Source organism: Piliocolobus tephrosceles, chromosome 5, assembly GCF_002776525.5.
Source record: "Piliocolobus tephrosceles isolate RC106 chromosome 5, ASM277652v3, whole genome shotgun sequence".
NCBI lineage: Eukaryota > Metazoa > Chordata > Mammalia > Primates > Cercopithecidae > Piliocolobus > Piliocolobus tephrosceles.
Genome location: NC_045438.1, coordinates 26,761,799 through 26,785,978, shown reverse-complemented (window position 1 = coordinate 26,785,978; position 24,180 = coordinate 26,761,799). Strand labels below are relative to the sequence as shown.

General features: G+C 32.4%; 1 protein-coding gene across 7 annotated transcripts in view; it reads left to right on the top strand.

The window, feature by feature from the left end:
- PTPRK (protein tyrosine phosphatase receptor type K) overlaps nt 1-24,180 on the top strand; it is a 555,246-nt gene that overhangs the window by 510,252 nt on the left and 20,814 nt on the right. Inside the window, exons 14-24 of one of the 7 annotated variants that reach the window (XM_023230673.2) lie at nt 119-257; nt 8,240-8,400; nt 10,257-10,292; nt 12,264-12,275; nt 14,582-14,766; nt 16,499-16,586; nt 17,938-18,014; nt 18,210-18,227; nt 20,779-20,815; nt 22,103-22,200; nt 22,608-22,724. In XM_023230673.2, the coding sequence (XP_023086441.1) occupies nt 119-257; nt 8,240-8,400; nt 10,257-10,292; nt 12,264-12,275; nt 14,582-14,766; nt 16,499-16,586; nt 17,938-18,014; nt 18,210-18,227; nt 20,779-20,815; nt 22,103-22,200; nt 22,608-22,724 (968 nt within the window). Of the gene's footprint in view, nt 1-118; nt 258-1,299; nt 1,342-3,314; nt 3,345-8,239; nt 8,401-10,256; nt 10,293-12,263; nt 12,276-13,158; nt 13,516-14,581; nt 14,767-16,498; nt 16,587-17,937; nt 18,015-18,209; nt 18,228-20,778; nt 20,816-22,102; nt 22,201-22,607; nt 22,725-24,180 lie in introns of those variants that run through there. The other 6 variants (XM_023230674.2, XM_023230675.2, XM_023230676.2 and 3 more) reach the window with 6 other exon arrangements.

The following is a 24,180-nucleotide window of genomic DNA, read 5'->3' as shown; positions in this document are numbered from 1 at the left end:
ATTATTTTTATTAATATACAGTAAACAAGTTGTGTTTATTGGGGCTGATTATTGGGAATAATTTTTTTTCTGTGATTATTAGCTTCTTTCCGTAACTGATTTTTTTTAATTCATTTAGCAGCAGCAACAGAAGAACCAGAAGTGATCCCAGATCCCGCCAAGCAGACAGACAGAGTGGTGAAAATAGCAGGAATTAGTGCTGGAATTTTGGTGTTCATCCTCCTTCTCCTAGTTGTCATATTAATTGTAAAAAAGAGGTAAGGCCTAATATTGTCCAGTCCTGCTCACTAACCATTTATGTCACTGGTTTTAAAAACCTGTTTTTCTCAAGATCCTTTAAATTAGAACAAACAACAAGCAGAAACTTTTGATTTTAACAATCTTGTCAGCACCTGAGTCTATTGGACATGCTCTCTAATAAATTCTTATTTGGTTATTCGCAATTTAATTTTGGATATAAAACGTATGCTTTTTGTTAAGTTGATCTAGAAATTAATATCTGAATTTAAATTTCTCAAATGCAAAGGTAATTGAGATAATTTATCTTGTATTTGAAGTGTTATTATTAACAATGGCAAAATATGGATTTATTGTGATACTTGGGCTGTGGTCTAGGAATTATTTTGTGCTCTTTTAATGTATTTTTCTACATCTTGGCTACAAATAAGATATGAGAAAAATATAAATATTATTTAGTAAAATTGTACATTAAATATTCATTGACTAAACATTTTAGCCTTTTAAAATAGAGAGTAAATTGTTTTAATTGAACACTAATTTTTTATACTATATCAACCAATATTACCATCTTCTGGAATTACTTGAAGATATTAAGACCTACTGGAATTTAAACTGAGCTTTGCTCTGGAGACCAAAGTATATTCCTGATGAAAAGCCTTTCAAAGTACACAGTTTTTGTAATTTCAGCTGTTTTACATTATATAAAATGTGATAAATCTGTAAGGCATTGTCTTGGAAACTAATATAGCACTCTAATCCTTCCCATTGTGTATTTGGGATAATGCTACAATTTGGAAAGACTTAAAAAAAAATCTTTATAAGCAAAAGTACAGTCCTAAAATAGTTTGGTGTATATAAGTGGTTGTAATCAATGAATTCTATTGAAAAATATAATAAATGATATTGCTTATATTACATTAAATTATCTAGTTTACTATTATACTTATTTTATACTTGAAATAAAGCATTAACATTATAGATAAGACTCATACTACATGTTTTAATGATTCCATCAGAGTTTATTTTAATATATTGCCTCTTTACGATTATCCCCTGGAGATATATATGTTGGAGAAGACACATCTGCATTAGAAACATTAGGTATGCATTATAGTGTTTTGTGTTAAATTAGCTACATACGTGCTTTCCCCAAATAGTGCTTTCTCTTGCTGTTGTCTTCCTCTGTGGTTGGAAAATACATCATATGTGAGGCAAAAGTTTTAAGTATTTTAGCAATAAAAATTTGCCAGTAAAGATCAATAAAAATCACCAAATGTAACCTTCAGACCTTATGTCTCTGTTTAGTTTAAATTTGTATTTGGAGACTTAAGTAAACAGTTTAGAGAGCAAATTTAACAAACATTGTTTAACAATGTTCTTCAGATTGGATATAAACATGAAAGTGACTTCTAATTATGTCCTCATATTCAGTTAGAATTGGGCTATTCAGTTTTATTTGAAAGCATTCATTTGTCTTGATAACCCTCCCTATCTAGGCCTCTGATTTAGCAATAATGAAAAAAAAATTGAAAAATAAACTTCCTAAAGTATGCTAAAACCATCACTAAGCAAGATTTTGGGGGAAGGTAAAATGCTCTGACAGCTCTCTAAAATTGTGTAATATGACAACTTGATTTTCTGGTTCATATATTAAATGGTTAAGTTAATGAGCCTCTCTATTAAAATAGTTAACATTTGAGCTTTCATAATTATGCTTTGATTGTCTTTTGATAGAAAGTATGCTAGGGCTTTTGCTTCTGTTCCTCACCATCACCTTTATATCCAGGAAAACCTGCACTTTTATAGAGAGATCAGGTTTCATTACTTAGATATGTTACCTTCTAATATATAGTATGTATATCTACATTACTTGAATTTCTTACCAAAGCCACTTTGTAATGACTTTTACTCATATGTACCGTGTGTCACACATGTAACATGTATGCTTTAATCACAAGTATGTTTATCATACATATAAAAAAGTATAGATATAGCAGCATTGCATTGGATATTATCATCAAGTATAGCTTAAAACTATTAATATAAAATGTTTCCCTTTTAATATATAAATTTATAATAAAAATAATGGAAAAACAAATTACTTTAGTCTCTTATCTACATTTTAGTGGGATAGTGTTAAGTCTGACTTTATCCCTCACTGGGATGAATATACGTAGATATATTTCTTGTGGGGAAAGCAGTTCCATGTCTTTTTGATTGTTTTGCAAAAGGATGGTGTGTAATTCAATTGAGTAAAGTTTTACAGCTAAGGATATATATAAAGTAAGTTTTTAGGCTAAGAAAAGGGATATTGCATCTTTCAAAACGCAATGTCATTTTTTTAATTTAATCGCTATTCAATTATTTCCAAATGTATGCCATTTTTCATTGGTTGTGTATTATATTTTACATGCACAGCATGAACACATTAATAACTCAAACATAAATTTGAAATTATGTTTCAATACAGTAAATGTTTGTGTATGATATTATGTTCACATGCATCTACTGTAGAAGTATCTTTGTGTATATATAGTATATGGTATATATGTATATTCACATAACATATGTATATACCTATGTACCATTAAGATATAATAACTTGTTTGTAGAAATTTAGGTGTTATTCTGTATATATGATATATTAATATGGTAAATCTTTATGTTTTGTATCTAAAGAAAAATAATCTATATAGTACACAAGTTCTATGCACAGCTGTTCCATCTGTCACATAATTAGATGGTAATGGATATTATGCTTAACTGCATGTTGAAAATACACAATCCATTTAATTTTTCAATTTTTTGGCAATAAGAAATATCAGCATGTTATTTTTTCCAAATTATGTATTTTAAATTTTATTTTTAATTGCATATGTCTGTTTAATTGCATGGCAAAAAAAAAAATCTAACAATGCATGAGCAAATTGAAATGCAAAGCAAAAATACATGAATTTTCTTTTCTTTTCTTTTCTTTTTTAACGCACATTTTTCTGCTTTATTGAATGTGACAGAGTCACGCTTTTCATTCACCATTGCTTCTCTTTTTCCACTGTCTGTGATTTGCTTGCCAGGAGGAGCTACTATTCTTACTCCTACTACCTGTAAGTAGAAAATGGGTGATGTACAACTTTACATGTGTTAAGGATGCAGTATCCCTTTTCAAAAACAAAACAGAATGTTTGCAATTTTGGTGACATTTAAAAAAAAAGTTTTTTCAGACTCTAAAACTATAAACTGTATTACCTATTTTGCCAATCTTTTTAAAAAGGGATATTGTATTTCTGTTTGTCCAGCTACTTTTAATTTATTTATAATTTTCCACAAGTAGCTTTAGTCTAGAGCCAAAAACATCATTTATTTACTAAAGTTAAACCTGTACCTTATCTTAGCAATATGACACTTCACTCATCTGGTAAAGAAGAGATAGTGGTTGTAACTCACAAATCACTATCTTTATGTAGCATCGTTATGTCTGACAAAATGAGCCAAGTGGTGTATTTATGGAACACTCAAAATGCCTTCATAGGATGCAAATTAGTTCAGGTCTGCATGTGATAACATCTCTCTCTGTATTTCTAGGAATCCAGGATGGGTTATAACTTCAGAACATCTTTGGTCTGGCGATTAAGGCAATCATTGTGCTTTTGTTAAAGAAAAAAAAAGTAGAAAAATCATGGTGTTGCAGCAACAAAGAAATAAAAATTATTTTTAGAGAAAAAAAAATGAGTTTATTGTAACTTAAGTAGGACAAATGTTTCCTAAAACTAGAGCCAAAAAAACCTTTGTCAACTAGGAACTAGGAACAGATATAGTCATCGCATTGCTCCTTTTCTCTTCCAAAGTCTCTAACTCTTCCGAGACTCAAGCATGGTTTGTTCATTTGAATAAGGATGGAGAAGATGGTCCATTCTATTTCCTGAGTCATTTTCAGCTTATCACCTAATATGCCGGAGTAGTTTTTCATCCAAATCAAGCGAACATTACAGCAAGGCATTCTTGGACTTTGCTTGACCAGTATTTGATCCACCACCTTTCAAGGTTTAAAGATTGAAATTAAGTATGTTTGGGGCACATATCCCACAGCATTTAAATCACTAGGTAAATTTAAGCTAGCTTTACAACAAAACCTTTGTAAGAGTCTCCATTCTCCATGACTATAACACAGTTCTGCCAACATTTCAAATATTATAAAAGTTTTGCTTCCTAAAATCTGCTAAACCAAGCAGCTGTACACTAACAGTGCTCCTAACTTATTGTGATGAATCATAATATCCTTGTTAAATTATGTTTGATGAAGCCAGAGATAATCAACTGTACCGTTTCATACAATGATGGAGCACTTTCCCCCTTTATGGCCCACCCATACATCCACCTGCAGAAGTTTATGCTGTTGGCTGCTTTGATAATGAAAGTCATTTGCACATCTGTCAAACTCAAACTAGTTGCAAAATGAATTGCTTAACTGTTCTGAAGTGCACATTATATATGCTCGTTGCTCAGGAGGAGACAAAGCATCAAACATACTGGAATCAATAAGTATTTCATTATGAGACTGTCAATAGCTTAACATTAACCATTGATGCAGCTCTGATGTTAAAATGGGATTCCTTTTTTGATGGATAGACAACATTTCTGTGTTCCAGACAATGTAACAGGTTATACTAATATTATTGTAGTACATAGGGTTACTGGCAATTTTAATCATAACTACAGAGATTATCACAGAGATATGCTTTTAAAGGCTGCTTAACCATACCTAGTGATGCTTATCTGGATTACAGGGATTTTTAAAGATAAAAGTAGATAAAAATCAGAGTGGAGCTTAAAAGAAAACCAGATGTGATCTTTGAGCTAATATTCATTGGCATTGTCATAGTAACTATCTGTTTTTGATCAAAACACTTAACACTGATGTTAATTTTTCTTTGTTTTAGAAGAGCCTGAATGAAAGCCTACCTCACAGGGTTGTTGTGAGGATTAAGGTATAAAAACCAAGCTCATAATACATGGCTGGCAGATATTAACAAAGGTTATATTCCCCCATAATTTGTCAACTAATCTAGGTTTGTGAATCTGAAAAGTTAAAGTCCTTCATTGTATGAAAATTTAAACCTGTCATGTATTTAACAAATTCATTACTTCTTGTTTTTCTCCAATCATGAAACATATAAATTACACATATTTTAAAGTAAAGCCTCAGGGTTTAAATTTGTCTTTTCTGTTGACTTTGAACTGCCCATCTTCAAAATTTTAACATTATTTTGAATCCAAATTTCAGTTTGTTTTTTATTTCAGTGCTATTTTTATTCAGTTCAGTCTCTTATATTTTTTGAGAAATGAATTTATTCTTCTTATCCTAGAAACATAGATTGGAAGTTATTTCCTAAGGCAATTTTTGCTGTTTTAAAATTTACAAATGGCAAAATATTTTTTCTATATATTTTGCTGAAATTTATAACAACTAGTGTTCAACTGCTAGAGTAAGTAGTGCCACTTTGAAATGTGGCAATTTAAAAAGTGGAAGCAACCAGAGACAGTGTGAGAGCTCAGGCTTTAGAACCAAGTCATTCTTCATTGCTTATTAGATAAATAACCTTGGGCAAGTTATTTAACTCCCCTGAGCCTCATTGAACTTATCTATACAATTAGAATCCTTGTGCCTTTTTCAGCAGATTGATCTGAGAATTGAGTTAACAAATGAAAAGTGCCAAGTATATAACAGGCCTAATTCATCAATTCAACAAGTATTTACTGAAGCCTGTTACATGCCAGACACAGAGTCAAGTGCCAAGGCTATGCAGATCATCCTTCTCTTTGTGGAGCACATAGTGGGGAAAACAATTGAAAGATATTCGCACTTTTCAGTCAGCAACACTCATTACAGGGCAAGAATGTGGTACTATAGAAAATACCTAGCCTAACTTGAGAAAGGCTGCTTTAGAGTCAGTCATGTAAAACCTCCCTGATGAAGTGTCTATTACACTGAGACCGAACAGATAGAAGTTAGCCAGATATTACAGGCAAAAAAATGTTGCAGGTTAAAGAACAAACATCCTGTATGATGGCCTAGCAGGAAGTTTGGAAAGTGAAAGTCCGTAGGCTAAATGTGACCTTATGATATTTCATGTGGTCCATACACTGTTTCAAAAAATAAAACTACTTGAAAAAATCAAGAAAGTTAACATCAACAATCAGATTCATGACTTGTCTTAAAAAATAAATAAACAAGCCAGAAGTTCAACCTGGGATCAAATACCAGTAGTCACTTAGGCAAGTTGCCCCTAAACTGTTTTCCGGTTCTTCATTACCCTTCCTTATGGTATCTTGCCACTGACAGCAGCACTCATTTATATTACCTGTCTGAAACCTACATATTCATAAAGGGTTTTTACCCTCAAACCTAGAAAAAGATTAATAGCTCTTTGAATGTATAGTGCAAATGTTGCTAATAAATGATGGCGGTGATGGTGTCGTGGTAGTTATGTTGGTGGTGGTGATAGTTCTTGTTACACTTTGTCGTTGTTTTCTTATTACCGATAGTGTGATTCTGTGATTATCGTTATGTATTATTGCTAAAATAGCCATCTCCATCCCCAAATCTTAGCTTATGACTATCTTAAACAACATAGTGTCAGATCTGCTGTGTACACGTGTCATGTGTGTTGTGTATGTACTGCCTTGAGGCCAAGTACTATAATTCTCCGAGAAAAATATCCTACACTGGAGCAGTCCTCCAATTGCTAGATTTATGTTTTAAAGGAGAAGTCTTCATACATAAGCTCAGTCTATTAAATGAGTCTTTGTAGTATTTGTAGTACATTTACTCTGGTTTGGATATTAATATGAGGATCAGAAGAAAATGGCTTAGCTTATAATCTAGTGGAGGATTGGTGTTCTTAAAACAACTAAAGAATATTTCCAAGGCAATATAAATTGCTGCCATAAACTTAGTAACATAATTTGTCTATTACAGGCTTTTAGAGTACCTTTAGTTATATATAAATTTTCTTGTTAGTGTGATTTAAATATTTTATGTGCCTTTAATAGCCCTTTTTCTTGGATGTTTCATGTGTAACATTCACAAAGAACTAAAATATATTTTACATCCATGACATGTAAGATGAACATGCCAATATTTGAGGAGTTCATAATTCTAATGCTGTTATTAGCCAATCTCTTAAATCATATGCCTTTCTGCATTTATAAAGCATTGCTGTAGTTAGTTGATAGTATGCCATGTGGTTCTAGTTAGAAAACACATTTTTAATATTTGACCATGTGAATATTCCAAGATGATAATTTGCATATCTTTCCATACCATTTTTTAAAACTTTTCTCAGTACTTTTCTTACACAGTATATGATTTAATCCCATATATTCATGTGTACTAGAAATTTTCTAGCAGTGGTTTATTCTAAAAGTCTTTAGATTCACTTCTGATTAATGCTGTAAATACATTGCTAAATATATTAATGCTACACATTGCATTTTTAATGATAGCACAGAGAATGAAGAATGGGACATGTCTTTGTTTTAATTTGGTGGCTACAGTAAAACAGATTTGAAAAGTTAGTAATGTTATTTCTAAAAGGAACTAAAAGTTGATCAAAAGAATTAATTACCCAGGAGGAATATCAAAACTTGACTTTAGCTTAAATATTTATTGAATTACTCTAGTAAGGAGGTATTTATTTTGCTTTTAATAAATATAATTATATTTTATGATATTTAAGAGAATAAAATACAGGAAATGATGAGAGATTTGGGTTGACAGCTTGAATACTGAAGTATGCATCTGACAAAATACTTTTATAGCAAGGAACAAATATAATTGTTTGAATGTCAAACTTAATTCCTGAAATTGTGACCAGTGCTTGGGGTTTCTAAACCATGTTTGTAACATTATCCTCGGGCTCACCTGAACTACTTCTTGCTGGTGTTAACTCTCCTTCAAGCCTCGAACACTAAGGATTCCGTTTTGTATTTGCCTTGGCAGCAAACTTGCTAAAAAACGCAAAGATGCCATGGGGAATACCCGGCAGGAGATGACTCACATGGTGAATGCAATGGATCGAAGTTATGCTGATCAGAGCACTCTGCATGCAGAAGATCCTCTTTCCATCACCTTCATGGACCAACATAACTTTAGTCCAAGATGTAAGTTTTTCATTGAAGTTTTAATAAATGATGTTACGGCTCATTAAGTTCACTTTGAATTCTGCACATTACCTTTTGAATAATGAGAGAGAGTAAGGAAGTGAGGGGAGAAGCAGCTAGAAAGAAGAGAAAGAGATGGAGGATATTATGGAATTTACAAGAAGGGTTCTCATCAGGATTGATATTGGATTTAGTTTAACTTCAAACTCTATGAATTTTATTACTGTATCATAAGAGATATTCCAAACATATACCACTCAGTCCATAGCACATGTCATTGCTTTAAGTGAAAATACATGATTGCCTACAAAAAGTTAGTTCATGTCAGAATTTATAATTCTTTTTCCATTTGCATCTTCCTTTGTGTAAGATGAAAGACTCTTTTGAGATAAGAGGAAACGGTAATTCTGGGAATTATTGACTTAGGTAAAACCATGCCATTAAAGTGGTATATTGTAGACTCCTGGAGAATTGCAATACTGAAAAGTTAACTCAGGGAAACATTAGTCTACATGCTCTCAAGTATCTGCTGTGAAGTCGAAAAGTATACTTGAATTGGGGGATTTGCAAGGAATAGTGAAATTCATCCATCCATCTGTCTTGAAAATTCCTAATGTTGGTCCATGAAGGCAAGGCTTTTAAAATATTTCCACTGAAGTACCGTTTAAAAGCAGATGACTTTAATAATTACCCCAGAATCAATATTACTGTTTATTTTCAAATTTCATATGAATGTTACATTCTGTTCTATAGTGCATCTGTTTAAGTTAATTAAGTTTAAGTGAAATTGCCTAACTTTGTTTCTTCAAATCCTCAAGTAAAATTGATGCTTGAAGCAGGCAAATCAGGTATATCTGTTGAGTATACTGGCCTTGTGTAACTTGGGCCTTATGACATTTGGCTCAGATCTCAGCGATATGCACACCCCAATTTGGAAAACATGAGTATAAGCAAAGAAACGATAGAAGTATTATCTCCTATACAAACTATGAACATATGTAGTAGTAAGATTGAAAACAAAGTATTTGTAGGTTGTATGCTTGTATGTCTTTTCAGAATGGGAAGGTTTTTTTCTGAATTGTTTAGCTTGGTGAAATTTTTCAGTAACTATTGGATCTAAAATGAAGCCCATCATTTTCTATGTATATATGTATACCAAATTAGTAGTTAGGAATGCTATACGTGAGTCATTTTGGAATTTAGTTATAATCATGACAGTGCCTTTCAGATCTATTTTATTTTTATTTCACTATAGATAAATGATGGAGAAAAACGTAAAATACTATTACTGTTGAAAGTAAGTTTTGCTGAAAATAAAGATGTATCATCTCCTTAACTACTAATTTAATGTTTAATCACTTAAGGGTTTGAAAGCATTCATGCTTCACAAACTTGTCTATCTATTGCCTATGTTAGGACCTTATTTGAAAGTTTGAATTCCGCAGTGTAACTATAAATATCCACTTACGAACTTAGAGAAAGGATTAAATCTATTTCCCACAGCTAACTGAAAAAAAATTGTTTGGAATGAATATGAGATAATTATTTCTTTAAATACCTTACATTTGATAGATCTAAAATACATGCTTTTTTTCCTTAATTTTTGAAATGTCAGGTTGGATCTTCTGGCTTTTTAAATTAAACAGAGTTCTGAACTATAATTATAGATACACCTTTCTTGATGTTTAGATATAACACAGGCTGGGAGAGAAAATTTTACATTTGCAGAATACAGTAATCTGAGAAAATTTAATAATTATATTTCTTAAAAAAACATAAATTTATTTTAAAGAAAAAAGATTTTAAAAAACAATTTTAGAGCAATATATTCCTTCATGAGCTTTGTTTTCCTGCAGTGCCCAATGATCCACTTGTACCGACTGCTGTGTTAGGTGAGGCCCTAAATCTTTATCATCTTTTCATTGCATGGATCACACCTCCTTGCATGGGTTTGCCCACATACAGATTATTGACAGTGCAGGAGGCAGCTTGATTTTGAAAATACACAGCCATAATATTATCAAAGAGAGCAACTATGTTCAACCCAATATCATATCTAGTGGATTTCAAATTAACAAGGCATGCTATTTAATATATTCTTTAATTCTTGGTTGTTAGATTTGGAGCAGAAGTACAATGGCCCTTAATGTATAACTAATATTAACATGTCAAAATTAGTAGAATGAAGCCAAATGCATACATCTCAGGGTCCAGTGTTGCTTGAATAACTAGTTTATATGTAAAAGTCTACCTAATGGAAAGGAATGTTTCTAAATCCTCCTAATTTATAACCACAAAAGAACAAATTTACAAGTGAACATTAGGATTATGTGCATTTGCTTTAGCTTTTGTCTTTATTAAGACTATTTTAATGTAGGTAAAGTGGCTAAAATCTTGATGTGGGGTTAGACATTCTACATGAACCTTATCTGATAAGTAGTGTTACCTTTCAAGAAATTTAGAACAAGCTACTTGGGTTACCACTGTATAACATCTAATACAACTGCTATTGCTAATGACAATTAAAGCTTTTACAGATGTAAAATTATATTATTTTTTAAATCTACCTATCTATTTAAGAATGGAATGGGTTTCATTCCACTTTGTACCCTATTCCTTGACTAATACACCAATGATTAGTAACCAGCTTGCCTACATGTTCATAGGTTCCATATCAATTTTACCAGTGTTTCTAGTTAAGCTTTAACCAAAGAAATATGGAAATTATCACATAAATATATCTTGTAAATTCCCAAATGTCATGTTTGTTATTTATTTTTAATATTTCTTGTGAACATAAAACTTTAACTCATATTTTATGCTTGTACTTTTGTTATCCATACAATCAATGTTAAATTGAATTTTTAAAATATTTTGGAACAACACAACTAACTCAGGTAGAATATACCTCTCATTCACTAAAATAAATATTTAAAATTATAATTTTATAATTACTATGAAGGATATATATTCTTAAATAATCTGAGAAGTCAATGTTCTTCATCTCTACTTGCACTCTCCCTTTGATGTCCACCAATAATGGTTAAGAAGTGAACTGGGGATTTGCCCCAGGGAGTGATCTGATCACACAGGGAGGAGCCATAAATGATGATCACTGGGGATCATTAAGGAGACATCAGATGCCTCCGAAAATGTCATCTTCTGCTAAGCACTGTAGAATGCTCTCAGTATAAAGTTAATACATTTCAATTAAAATATTGATAACTAATTGGAAAAAATTAGTTGCTTCAATGCTAAGTTTCATTACAATAATTTTCTACACATATGTAAAGTCCAAGTCTCATTCCTCCTGTAGATTTACAATATGAACTCATAAAAATACCTTACATGTTTGTTTTCACATCTGTAAAACAGTATAATAATTCCTACCATACCTTTTTCACAGGATTTTATTATAAAGAGAAAATTAGATCATGTGTATGAGTTTTATAAACTATAAATAATTATTATAGTAATTTTCCCTGTGAAAAAGGATTTTCATGTTTAAGGAAAGTCAGATTTAACACAATAGAGTCATGAAGTCTAGTTATATAAACATTCATTATACATTTTATTTAATTTTGAAAGTCAAGCGTGTTTTAAAAATATATTGGCATTCTTTAAAAGCTAATTATCTCATTAATCATATTAGATGTAGAAATGATATGTTGTATTTTTCATCATTCTTAGGATTGTGGTCTTTAGAGTTTTGCATCCAATCGTTTTTGTATTTATAATGCACTTTCTGAAATCACTTCAAATATTGTTTAATGCTAATGCTTACTGATTTAAAAGGGCTTAGAAACTTTTCATATTGATTCATATTTTTGGTTTTTGTGTTTTACTGCTTCATTGGGTTTAAGTTCCTATAACAGGTAAGTGTATTGCAAAGAACTCTAGAAAACCTTTCAATCAAGGATGTATTTCAAGTTATTCTTCTTAAATGTATAATAAGGATAATGATTAGTACATGTACCCTCACTACTAGTCACATTATTAGGTGGTTTAATGAGGCGGAAATGTATTGAGATTAATAATGCATATGTGATGATTTTAAAGACCTTACTGCTCATTGTACTACTGTATTAAAGTTTAATGCAAAACAAACGACACTGTCTATTTTATATTAGGACACAATCATCTGTAAGATTTGGAATATGGGTGAATTCTGTGTTTCTCACTAAGCCTTTTTCAATTGTAAATATTCTGCTACTCCAGCAGGTAAAAGTGAGCTCTGGGGCTGCTCCACTGAGCCCTGGCTACCTTCTTCCAGCTTGAGTGATTGCATTTTGCCTCTCTGACATTATCTGTTCTCTTTACTTTTCATCCTTAACTGTATATTCTGCAGCAGTGCCCAAATCAGTTGCTTCTGAATTTAATTTTTCTGGGGAGATGTATTTATTCTTTATGTCGGTCTGTTGATTGTAATATTTTAATAGAAGTAGATCCATTGACTTCGGTCTCATATTGAGAATAGGAAACTCAGGAATCATGTTTATTAGCCAATGTTTTTGCATAGAGGGGTGGGAAAAATCTGTGTAAAAGACATGAATTCACTTAGGTGGTTAGGTCACAACAGAATCTATCAGGGATTTTTTGATTCAATGTGGTATTTTTAGGAATAAATGCAAAAAATAAGCATTCAGCTTAATAAGAGGGAGTAAAGATAAATGCAATCAAGCTAAATTACAGAGGCACACAAATCTGATTGTAGGGTTTTTTTTTTTTTTTTTTTTTTTTTTTTTTCCCCTTCTCCAGGAAGAAAAAATGTTTATCATGGGGACAACAATTCATTTTTTGCCATATCCTATTTGTAGAGTTGGTGATAGAACAGGCAAATGTACTAGCACTTGAAATATGTTTATCTGTTAATTAAATATCGTTCTCTACAGTATGCATTATCGTTTAAAAAAAAAAAGTTCCCCTAAGAGTGTATTTTCTCTTCTGTTAATGAGTATGACGGTATAATGCTTTTCAAAGTAACACCCCTTAAAACATTTGTTTTTTTTTTTTTTTTAATTGGTAAGTTTAAATGTGATAAATATGAGCATGCTTCTCATTGTAATGTTTAGTACTTCGGTCATTAAAATACTGTTTATTCTTCATAGGCAAAAATGTTCTTGTTCTTTTCTTCTTATGACAGAAAAATAATTTAAAGTTTCTTTTCTTTTAAAGCTAATGACACAATTGGGAAGGGACTTACACTTAAATGTGGGTGGTCAGGGATTCAGTTGACTTTTTAATTCATTCATTGGAATATTTATTGAGTGACTTAGGCATCAGGCACTAGGAATAGAAAGAAATATTCTGTCTCTGTACTCTGTGTTTGGAATTTAGTGAGGAAGATAGCCAAGTAGATAAATGATTAAAATATGGATTAAGTGAAATCACATGTAAAAATGAATAAGAGATCATGGGAACATAAAGAAGGAGCATTGTAACTCAACCTGGAGGGACCAGAAAAGACTTCCAGGGGAGGAACCCACATTTTGCTCCAGAAGCACACCCTGCTTTCTCTCACAGCGTGGCCAGGAGACTCAGATGTGTTTGCAATAAAAACAATAATAGTAATAAGTCAAGGTGGCAGAGGTTGAATATAATTGCACATGTAGTCTGGCTAGCAGACAGAGTGGCATCAGGGGGTGATCATGTGAAATGCCCATGTTTCCTAGTGCAGAGGGTGCTATGGTAAGAAGCCTCAGAGAATAGGGCCACAAGAACAAGAAGAGCAGCCCTTTGGGGATGGGCCACCTAGATCGGGTGTCTCTGAGGGAGGTTGGGATATGGGTGGGAAGGAGTTTGGTCAACTTAATCGACCATGAAAACACCCATCCACTTGACAGCTGGGTCCTCTGGTCCCACTCTATACTGCTATGACTGCAGATGCAAGAAAAAGAACTCAAAAAAATTTCCCACTTAAGCTTTTAAAAGGTCTATCAGATGTCTCCCTGCATCTCACAGGATCTGTTTTCTTGCTGATCCACACATAATATACTCTCACCTCAAACCTTGAGTTTTATCTTTGGGGATACTGCCTAGGCCTATACTGTATATTTCTTTCCCAGAATTCCTCTTGTTATCAAAAAGATCTTAAGGTCTTAAAATCCTCATTGCATAGATATATATATTAAACAAGATAACTTTGTCTCTTTTTTAACTTCTGAAATCTGAAAAATGCCAGATGAGAACCACAGTGCTACAGCAGAGTCCAGTCGCCTTCTAGACGTACCTCGCTACCTCTGTGAGGGGACGGAATCCCCTTACCAGACAGGACAGCTGCATCCAGCCATCAGGGTAGCTGATTTACTGCAACACATTAATCTCATGAAGACATCAGACAGCTATGGGTTCAAAGAGGAATATGAGGTGAATAAGTTTCGATACTGTATTGAATTTGATTTTTAACTAGGATACTCAGTGGAATTTAATATTTTTTCCCGTCTTTAACACAACAAGGAGGGGATTGCTCTGTAGGCTCTCTAATCTAGTGTTTATGAGTGTACAAGCAAGTGTGTACATGGGAATGGGAAGGGAATGGGGAAAAAGCACTTCCCAGAGATATATCGGAGTCTAAATCTATTACAAGAATCTTTAATGTTGGATTCCATAATTTATTTTACTATGGTATTAAAAAACACTTTGTGTATCTTCTCATGCAAAAATTAAGTAGCAATACACTTTGGTTCCCATTGTTCCATTACAGATTCTATCATTTGAATGAATCAAGTAGCAGGTACTTCTCTGCCTCTTTGTTTGTTGACCTTATGATTGAGAAATCAAATGAAGCTTTGTGCTCTAAATGTACTACTTGCCACTCTCAGTTTAATTTTATGGATTATTGGTTGAGGGTGGCTGAGAAAAAAAACAGAGCACTGCAAATCTGGTAAACAACACTGAGAAGCTGAAAGAAGGCAGTGGGAAATTCTTCTTCCAACCTTATTTCCCCTTCCTACTCAAACCAAAATACCAGGACTTATCTTACAAAGGCAGTGATTTAAAACCAAACATTCCAACAAACGTAATATAGCAAAAGGGAAATAGTTCCTTTCCTACCCTTCACTGACTGAGAAATACCAACCTGGGGCATGGAAGGAAGCCAGCCCACTCCCCATGAACACATCACAGTACGTACACGTTTAAAGTGAAAGAATCCAAGTAATATTTTGCTTTGAAAAGACCATCCAAAATACATCCAATTTCATGAAGAATCTTTTAAACTCCATATTTTATCTATGGATTACTTGAATACCTTAAATTAGGAGTGTTAATTATCTCTGAATTTTGAAAGTTGATTTTAGATATATGCCAGAAACACTATGCCATGGTAACAAAATAAGTACAAGGGATAGACTATTCCGTCAGAGCTGGTTCTTTTTGTTCATTTCATGTGTATTCCTGTGTACCTTGCTTCAAAGACCATTGGCTCTTTGAAGACCCCATTTCCTGTGTTGAGCAAAGTTTAAGTTCTTTTGCAAAATGAAATTTACACCCGTTTTAAATTGTTGTGTATGGTAATTAAACTAGTCAACAAATTCATCTGTTCCCAGATTCTTGAAAAAGGGGACTCTATTTTAATTTTTATATGGTCCCTTGTTGTAAAGACTCAGTCCTTTTCATGATCTTCAAAGAAACTCAAATGTGATGTATTGCACACAATTTAATGAATAATTATGGAGGGAAGCAGGTTTTCTTTCTACTGTTATAAATGCTAAATGATGCACATTTGAAATATACTCATTAAAAGTTTTTTTTTTTTTGCAGTTTTGATGCATTATCATTCAATACGTTTTGAGAAGAATGATACTTTTCTACTTCTACCTCTCATTATATAGTGATCTTAAATTTAAAATACTTTCAAGGTCCATTTTTTTTTCTCTAAAGTTATTTTCTTGTCTTAATTTGACCTCAATCCAATTTAAGATGAACAAGTATGAATCCAGCAAAGCGGCTTTGAGGTCTGAGAATGAAACTTGTTTACTACTGTGGGATTCCTTTCCTCTCTGAGAAAGTGGTTTTTACTATTTGGGGCTTCCGAACAGATAACCTGATTTTTAAAAAGGAATTAAATTCAGTCTGCTTGTTCATTTTGTTTTCCCAGAGCTTTTTTGAAGGACAGTCAGCATCTTGGGATGTAGCTAAAAAAGATCAAAATAGAGCAAAAAACCGATATGGAAACATTATAGCATGTAAGTTCCCATACAATTCTTGGTGAATGTAAATATTATATGTTTATATGGTTTTAAACCTTAAGAAAAATCCCAGAGAGTGGTGTTTCTGTTTATGAAGTAATCTATTTCATATTAAGACAGCATTTACAGTCAGGCTCAGGGGCTCATGCCTGTAATCCCAGCACTTTAGGAGGCCAAGGCGGACGTATCACCTGAGGTCAGGAGTTTGAGACCAACCTGGCCAACATGGCAAAACCCTATTTCTGCTAAAAATACAAAATTACCCAGCTTGGTGGCACGTGCCTGTAATCCTAGCTACTCAGGATGCTAAGGAAAGAGAATTGCTTGAACCCAGGAGGTGGAGGTTGCAATGAACAGAGATTGCTACTGCACTCCAGCCTGGGCAACAAAGCGAGACTCCATCTCAAAAGCAACAACAAACAAAAACAACATTGGCTATTAGCAGTGATTCTGAAATTGTCATCATCCTCATTAATCAAATTGACTCAGCCACTTCACCCTGTGGAGATAACTTGCTGTTTGATTTCATGTTTGTGCATAAATGCATGGGGTGTTACTGAACGGCTAAGACTATCAGGATAATGAAAAAATAAGATATTTTCAGTTATAAACTGTTTTAACACCCCCATCAAACATATTCAAGATTGGGGTGTTATTCTTTCCACATGCCTTTAATTCTTACTTGGAGGCACTGTCTAAACTCCAGTTGTTCGGTATTTATCATTAGGGACTTCCTCCTGAGTAAGTCCTCAAGATATACACGGGATAATAAAGTCATTATCAGACAAAACCACAGATCAGTAAGGAAAGTAGCAGGTAGTTTAACTTGTAACTAGCTGCTGATTTACCTAGACCGCTCTATTCTGAATTTAAATTATTTTAAAGTGTCTTATGAATAGCTCAAAATCTAACCTTGATTTTCAGGGAGTAAGAAACGGAGAGCAGGAATTCAAAATTCACCTTTTAATTCTGTGGCTCATTTGCTGTAAAGTGCAGAAGAAAAGGATCCAACCCATTTAAAGTCATGACTAAGAAGCAAAATTAGAAGTTAAGTCTAGTTCAGTTATGTGGACAATTATATGACTCAAATGATTACTTACCAGACAATTTCATGTCTCCTAAACACTAACTATGAAGGTTCAAGTCAGTGAAGCTTTAGTCACAGAGTATTATAAATGTAATAGCAAGGCTCACTAAAGTTCTTATATTTCTTCAAAGGACTGATTTGGTAATAATATACTATGGATAGACTATGGGCAACCACTGAATTCTTTAGTCTCAACCAATGACATTGCCTCAGAACAGGGAGAAAATTTAACAGCTTATATTTATTATTTAACATTTTTAGATGACCACTCCAGAGTAATTTTGCAACCCGTAGAGGATGATCCTTCCTCAGATTATATTAATGCCAACTATATTGATGTAAGTGTTTTTATAGTTAAGTATATCTACTTTATTGACTTATATATATGAACCTTTTTGCCTATTACCTATAAAGTGATTGCTAGCTTTTTAAAATTTAAAAGTACAAACTGTACACTTTTCCTTGTTCTACGTCCTAGTACTTACTGATGTTGTTGTGCTTTCTTTCACACCTGACTTTGGTTTGGGCTGTAGATTTGGCTGTACAGGGATGTAAGTACCACTATATGTAAATAACAGCACCCTATTATAAATACAAACGTTCTTAATTACAGTTATTACTAATGCTCTCCTACTACTAGTTATTTCTGCATGCTTCACCTAATTAGCTTCATACAATGTATCTCTGTTCGTTTTTTTGTAATTCTTTCACATGCGTAAAGATCTATTTTACCTCCTTCCCTTTTCTTGTGTAGAAAAACAGGACCATTTTTAGCTTTGACAATTTATTATGTACTCGAGTTTTATTTGTTGATGATTTCTGTTTCTGGCTTTTATTCTTACCCTTCCCTAAACATATGTGAGAAGCTGGATAGTATGATGTGTATTAGTGTGACTGAAATTTTACTTTTTACATTTGACTTCTGATGTTAAAATGAGTAGGGAGACTATTTTGTGATGTGTTGTATTGGCTTCTAAAGTAAGACAATTACTCAGGCAAAATAATTACTAAATTTCAATTGTAAAATACACATATCACACATATATATCGAATCACAGAAATGAAAAAGTTTGCTTCGATCATATATTTCACTGTTAAATTTTGATTGCATATATATCTACATGCAAATTCTTTATTTAAAGGAAGTAATGATCAAACAAAATATAAAACATTCTTAAAGGGCAATATATTACATTACCTTTAGGGAGGACAGGCTCTTTGTGATACCACCTGGTTCATAATCACACTGGAGAGCTTGGGAATGTTACTTCTCTCTCTGTACCTCAGTTTCCTTATCTGTACAGTGGGGATAATAATAATAGTACTAACCTCATCACTTTGTTGTGAGAATTAAATGAAGTCATGCATGTTGAGCATTTTGCCCAATGCTTAGCACTCATTAAACTTCAACTTTTTTTTTTTACAATTAAAATTTAGGTATGCTGTAATTAAATTGATTCATAATATGTGTAATTATAAGACAAAAGGTGGGGGTATTAAGTATGGCAGCATATGTATACTTTTATAGACATAAAAGATATGAAACCTAGGACCCAACATTTTCTAATTTCCATAAGTAGGAAATAATTTTCATTATATTTATTAAGTTCACATTTTAGAGTTTATGTTATGAATTGTATGTATTTAGTTGAATTAGTATATTTTATAAAGCATAGTATATGAGTATATGGGTTCAACTTCTGATCATAATCTTACTCTTATTCATTAAATTTATCAAACATGTCATTATGTAAAACTAAGCTAATGGTCTAATTTTTAGAATAAAATGATCAACAGTTCTATGAAAAATTTGTAATTGTTCTTACCTATTTACTTTAACCTGGGTTTTCTGCCAGGACATGTACACTGGAGCCTTGTTATAAAACTGTTTCATGGTTCATACCGTAGGACTGTATTTTAAATAAGACTTGTTATCCAGTCTTTCTGTTAAGACCCCAGTGTATTTTGGTCTATTTCTATACAATTTCATAATTTTCCCTCTCCCATTAGTTCATTATATGTAAAAGATATAAGTATATACTTCGGCAATTGGTATTTTTTTAAGAACTGCAAATACATATAAAGCTTGGAAAATTTTTTCCATAAAACATTGTGCTATTTTCCATAAAACATTGTGGTATATTAAAAAGGTGAAATCTTCCAAATTTGCAACGTCATATTCCTGCTATTAAATTTTAGGTTGGAGATCTCAGTTCACATGTATTAATATGTGTATTGAGTTGCCCACACCAATAAGTGGACAAATTGTACCACAGACTTTCACTAAGGCTCATTTGTAAATATGCAACAAATTCAGAACTTAGGATCATATCATCAACATTTTTGCAACTTATGCTCTGTTGGTATTCAAACCAATTGAGAGCAACTAACAATCTATTCCTCCTCAACAGAACTTTTAGCACACTGAAAAAAAAATACTAAATTTTTACTCAAGATAAGATGCATTCTTAAAAACTCTTCTTTCCCTATATATATATATATATATGTGTGTACCTATAATTATGTGTGTGTAAATTAACATTGTGAGCATGCACAAAATAGTTTTTGCATATCCCTGAATATATTATCGAACAGGAATATTCTCTAAAAATCTCAGCAGGACTTTGATTGGATGCACACATGCATTGTCCAGCTCTAACATTGGAATGTTCTGTTATTTTTTTTATGGTTCTAATATGTCCTCGTCCATTTGTAATGCAGTGTGTTGTACTTTTGGATGATAAAATGGGAATTAATATTTTTAAACACTATTTCACCAGGAATGAATGACTAAACATTTACATGAAGGCATAAACATTTTAGTGAAACCAAACAAAATCTATGAGGTTATATTCCATGGCAAACAAAAATAAATTATACCATATATATTCTAATCAGAGCCTTTAAAATATTTAATGTTTGTCTTATGTTTACCTTTCAGATAACATAGGTTTGAGAAGTGATCTATGTGTTCACTACTCACTTCTGGACTTTTTATTATAACTTAATCTTAACAGGTGGTTGTCTTCATCTTTTTATGCCTTCATTCATGTATTTCTGATATTGATGTAAAATGATAACTAATTTGTTCTCCTATTTCAGGGCTACCAGAGACCAAGTCATTACATTGCAACCCAAGGTAAAATTTTGCCTCGTTAAATGTTATAGAAAAAACAAACTTGCTTATTCATCTATATGGTGGCTTTTATTTTTTTTTAATTTTATCTTAGTAACAAAAAAATCAGCCCTTCTGATTAACACTGCTCCTTACTCATTTGTACAGTACAAATTTGTTATGTGTGTAAAGCTTATATAAATTTACGCTTGATTTACTTTTAATTAAAAGTAAAAGAAAAGCTGGTAGTGGTTATTATGATTCGATCCTTGTTATACAGATAGGTCAGAGCACTAGTCCATAGTGCCAGCCAGAGGAATTACTCATTTTTGAGAAAAGGAAGAAGAAGTCTCATATAAGAGGCCTGTCTTCTTGCAGCAAGTTTGTTAATAGTACCCAAGACCAATATTGTTATAATGAGCTATTATACTGAGCAATTTTTTGACAAGTCAAGACTGAGACAAAACAAAGAGATGGAATTTAGTCAAGTTAATTCTTCATGGAAAATAATAAGAAAGTAGAGAGATCTGGTTATAGTGGTACACTGGGGAGTAAAAGTATCCAAGCAAACAAAAAACATCTGTAGTTATCTCTCTAAATTGACTACTGGCCCTCAGAAGAGAAACCTGTACATCTATTTTATATAAAAGGAAAGTAAAACAAAAGCTAGGTTTACTCTTTTGACAAGGGTCATTTTTCTATGTTTTCACATATGTTTGGAGTAATTGAGTTCAGTGTATACTCTTTAAAGTTAGAAAGATCAACCATAGTGTGAACAATATTCAGTTTTATGGTATTCAGTAGAAAATAGCCCAGCACATGCTTTTGCAGTTTGAAGGTTATATAATGATAAGATTAGTGTATGTCCTTACGTGTAAGGATATGTTTTTTATTGATCCCTAAACATGCACTATTTATAAATAGTGGGCACTTATTTAATTGGTAATATATGCTGTCTGGTTGATGGTGGTATAAGAGTTCTAGCTTTTACATATATTTGAAGATGTATTAAAGTGACTTAGTGACCGATATAAATACCCAAGAAACTAGTGACAGTTTCTTCTAAATTGGTAAGTATAGAGGGCAAATTGAAAAAAAAAAGAAGAAGAAGAAAAAAACTTACATATGCCTATGTTTTTGTCTATTGTGGGAATTTAGATATGAACTGAATTTAAGTATTTTCAGTGACATTTTGCGCTAGACCTTTTTTTTGGGAATTATTTCATTTACTCTGCTTCTTATCTTAGCTAAACTTCTTACTAACTACAAAATTCCTTTGATAACATAATATTCTAATTAATTTCTTCATAGGTCCCGTTCATGAAACAGTATATGATTTCTGGAGGATGATTTGGCAAGAACAATCTGCTTGCATTGTGATGGTTACAAATTTAGTTGAGGTTGGCCGGGTAAGAGGAATAAAAAGAATTTTTTTGTCATAAAAATGAATATAGTTGAGAGGCAGCATATAAGATACTCAAAATAGAATATCATCCAATTGTTTAAAAACAATTATAGGCACAGCATTTTAATTGAGTACTTCTAAGTAGACCTTGAATGGCTGAGAAATTATTTGATTTCTCATTGAGTAACAATATAAGCTTTAATTTTGTACGAGAATCTAATTGCATTATTAGGCTTGTATATTTTTTGTGAGACTATATGAATTCTGTTTATTGTATAATAGATTTTTTTTTCTCATTTATAGATTTTTAACTGAGTTTTGTGACCTAAAGAGTTATTGCTGGAATTAAATCACCTTGGCTAATTAGTATTATGTATTCAGGTCTATCTATGTATTCTTTTTGTCACTTAGGTTAAATGCTATAAATATTGGCCTGATGATACTGAAGTTTATGGTGACTTCAAAGTAACTTGTGTAGAAATGGAACCACTTGCTGAATATGTAGTTAGGACATTCACCCTGGAAAGGGTAAGTACTCTAAAATTCTATTTTAAAAAGTTATATCAAAACTGCTTTTTCTCTTAAAACCTTTGTCAAGTTCTGTTTTCATGATGCTATAAAATCTATTCATTCATGTATTCATTCCACAAATGTTTGAGAGTATACTATGTGCCAGACATGTTTCTAAACCTTGGGACACATGTTAAAATCTCCTCTTGTCTATCTTATAGCCGATTGAATTAAGACAGCAATAAAAATAAATAAATCAACTAATATACATCACGACAAGTGCTATAGAGAAAAATAATGTTAGGAAAGGAAGTAGGGAATATTATTGAGACAGGAGGAAGAAATGGTTTACGATTTTGAAAGGATGATCAAAGAAGAACTCATTGTTAAGGAAGTAATATGAGTAGAGACCTGAAGTAAGTGAGGGAGTGACGGGTTATGTCCAGGGCAATAATGTTTCTGACAGAAGGGAGAGTCATTTCAGAAGCCTGGAGGCATGTGTAAAGATGTTAGAATGCCAGTCAGCAGGCCAAGATGTTCAGAGATCCATAAGTGAAGGGGAAAGGAATACAAAATGAAGGCAGAGAAATCACAAAATTGGATAAGTGGTGCCTTGTAGGCCATGATGATTTTAGTTCATACTAAAATTGAGTTAGGCTGCCATTGTAGGGTTTGTGAGCCCACGGATAACATGGTCTGATTTTTATTTCTAAAAGGATCACTCCCAGTGTTACATTGCAAAGAATAATGTAAGGTGGCTGCTGTAGTGGACTGAAGTGGAATATAGTAACAGTGAAATACATTTTGTGGTAAAGCTTTTCTATTTGACCACACAAATTTGTGAAATTACCTGTGGCACAAAATTTTATCAAAGGTACATACACACAAAAGAACCTTGTGATTATTTATTAATGTCCTTAATTTATAATGTTAATACCGGTAGAAGAAAAAATCACTAGAATCTCTGAAGAAACACAATTGTTAACATGCCTATTAAAAATGTTTAACTTAGTGTACTGATATACCATTTTGTCTTTTCAAATCAGCTAGAACTTTAAAAAATAATAATCCTCATCGAGTGTTAGAATGTGTTGAAACATATTTTTGTACACTACTGATCATAGTTAAATCGCTACAAACCTTCTTTAAATCAATAAAACAGAGTGTATCTCCAGAGCTTTAAAATATTTATGTCCTTTGAGAAGTTAACTTTCATGAATCTTTCCTAAGGAGTTTATTTAAAATATAATGAATTCATGTATAGCATTAGAAACCTATAGATAACCATAAATGTCCAACAATAGAGAAATAGTTGAATAGTATTTTATTAAAAATATTTGTGAGTTATCCTACCAACACGAAAAAATTAGGCAAAATATTAAGTTGAAAGTAGCATTATAGGCCGGGCGCGGTGGCTCAAGCCTGTAATCCCAGCACTTTGGGAGGCCGAGACGGGCGGATCGCGAGGTCAGGA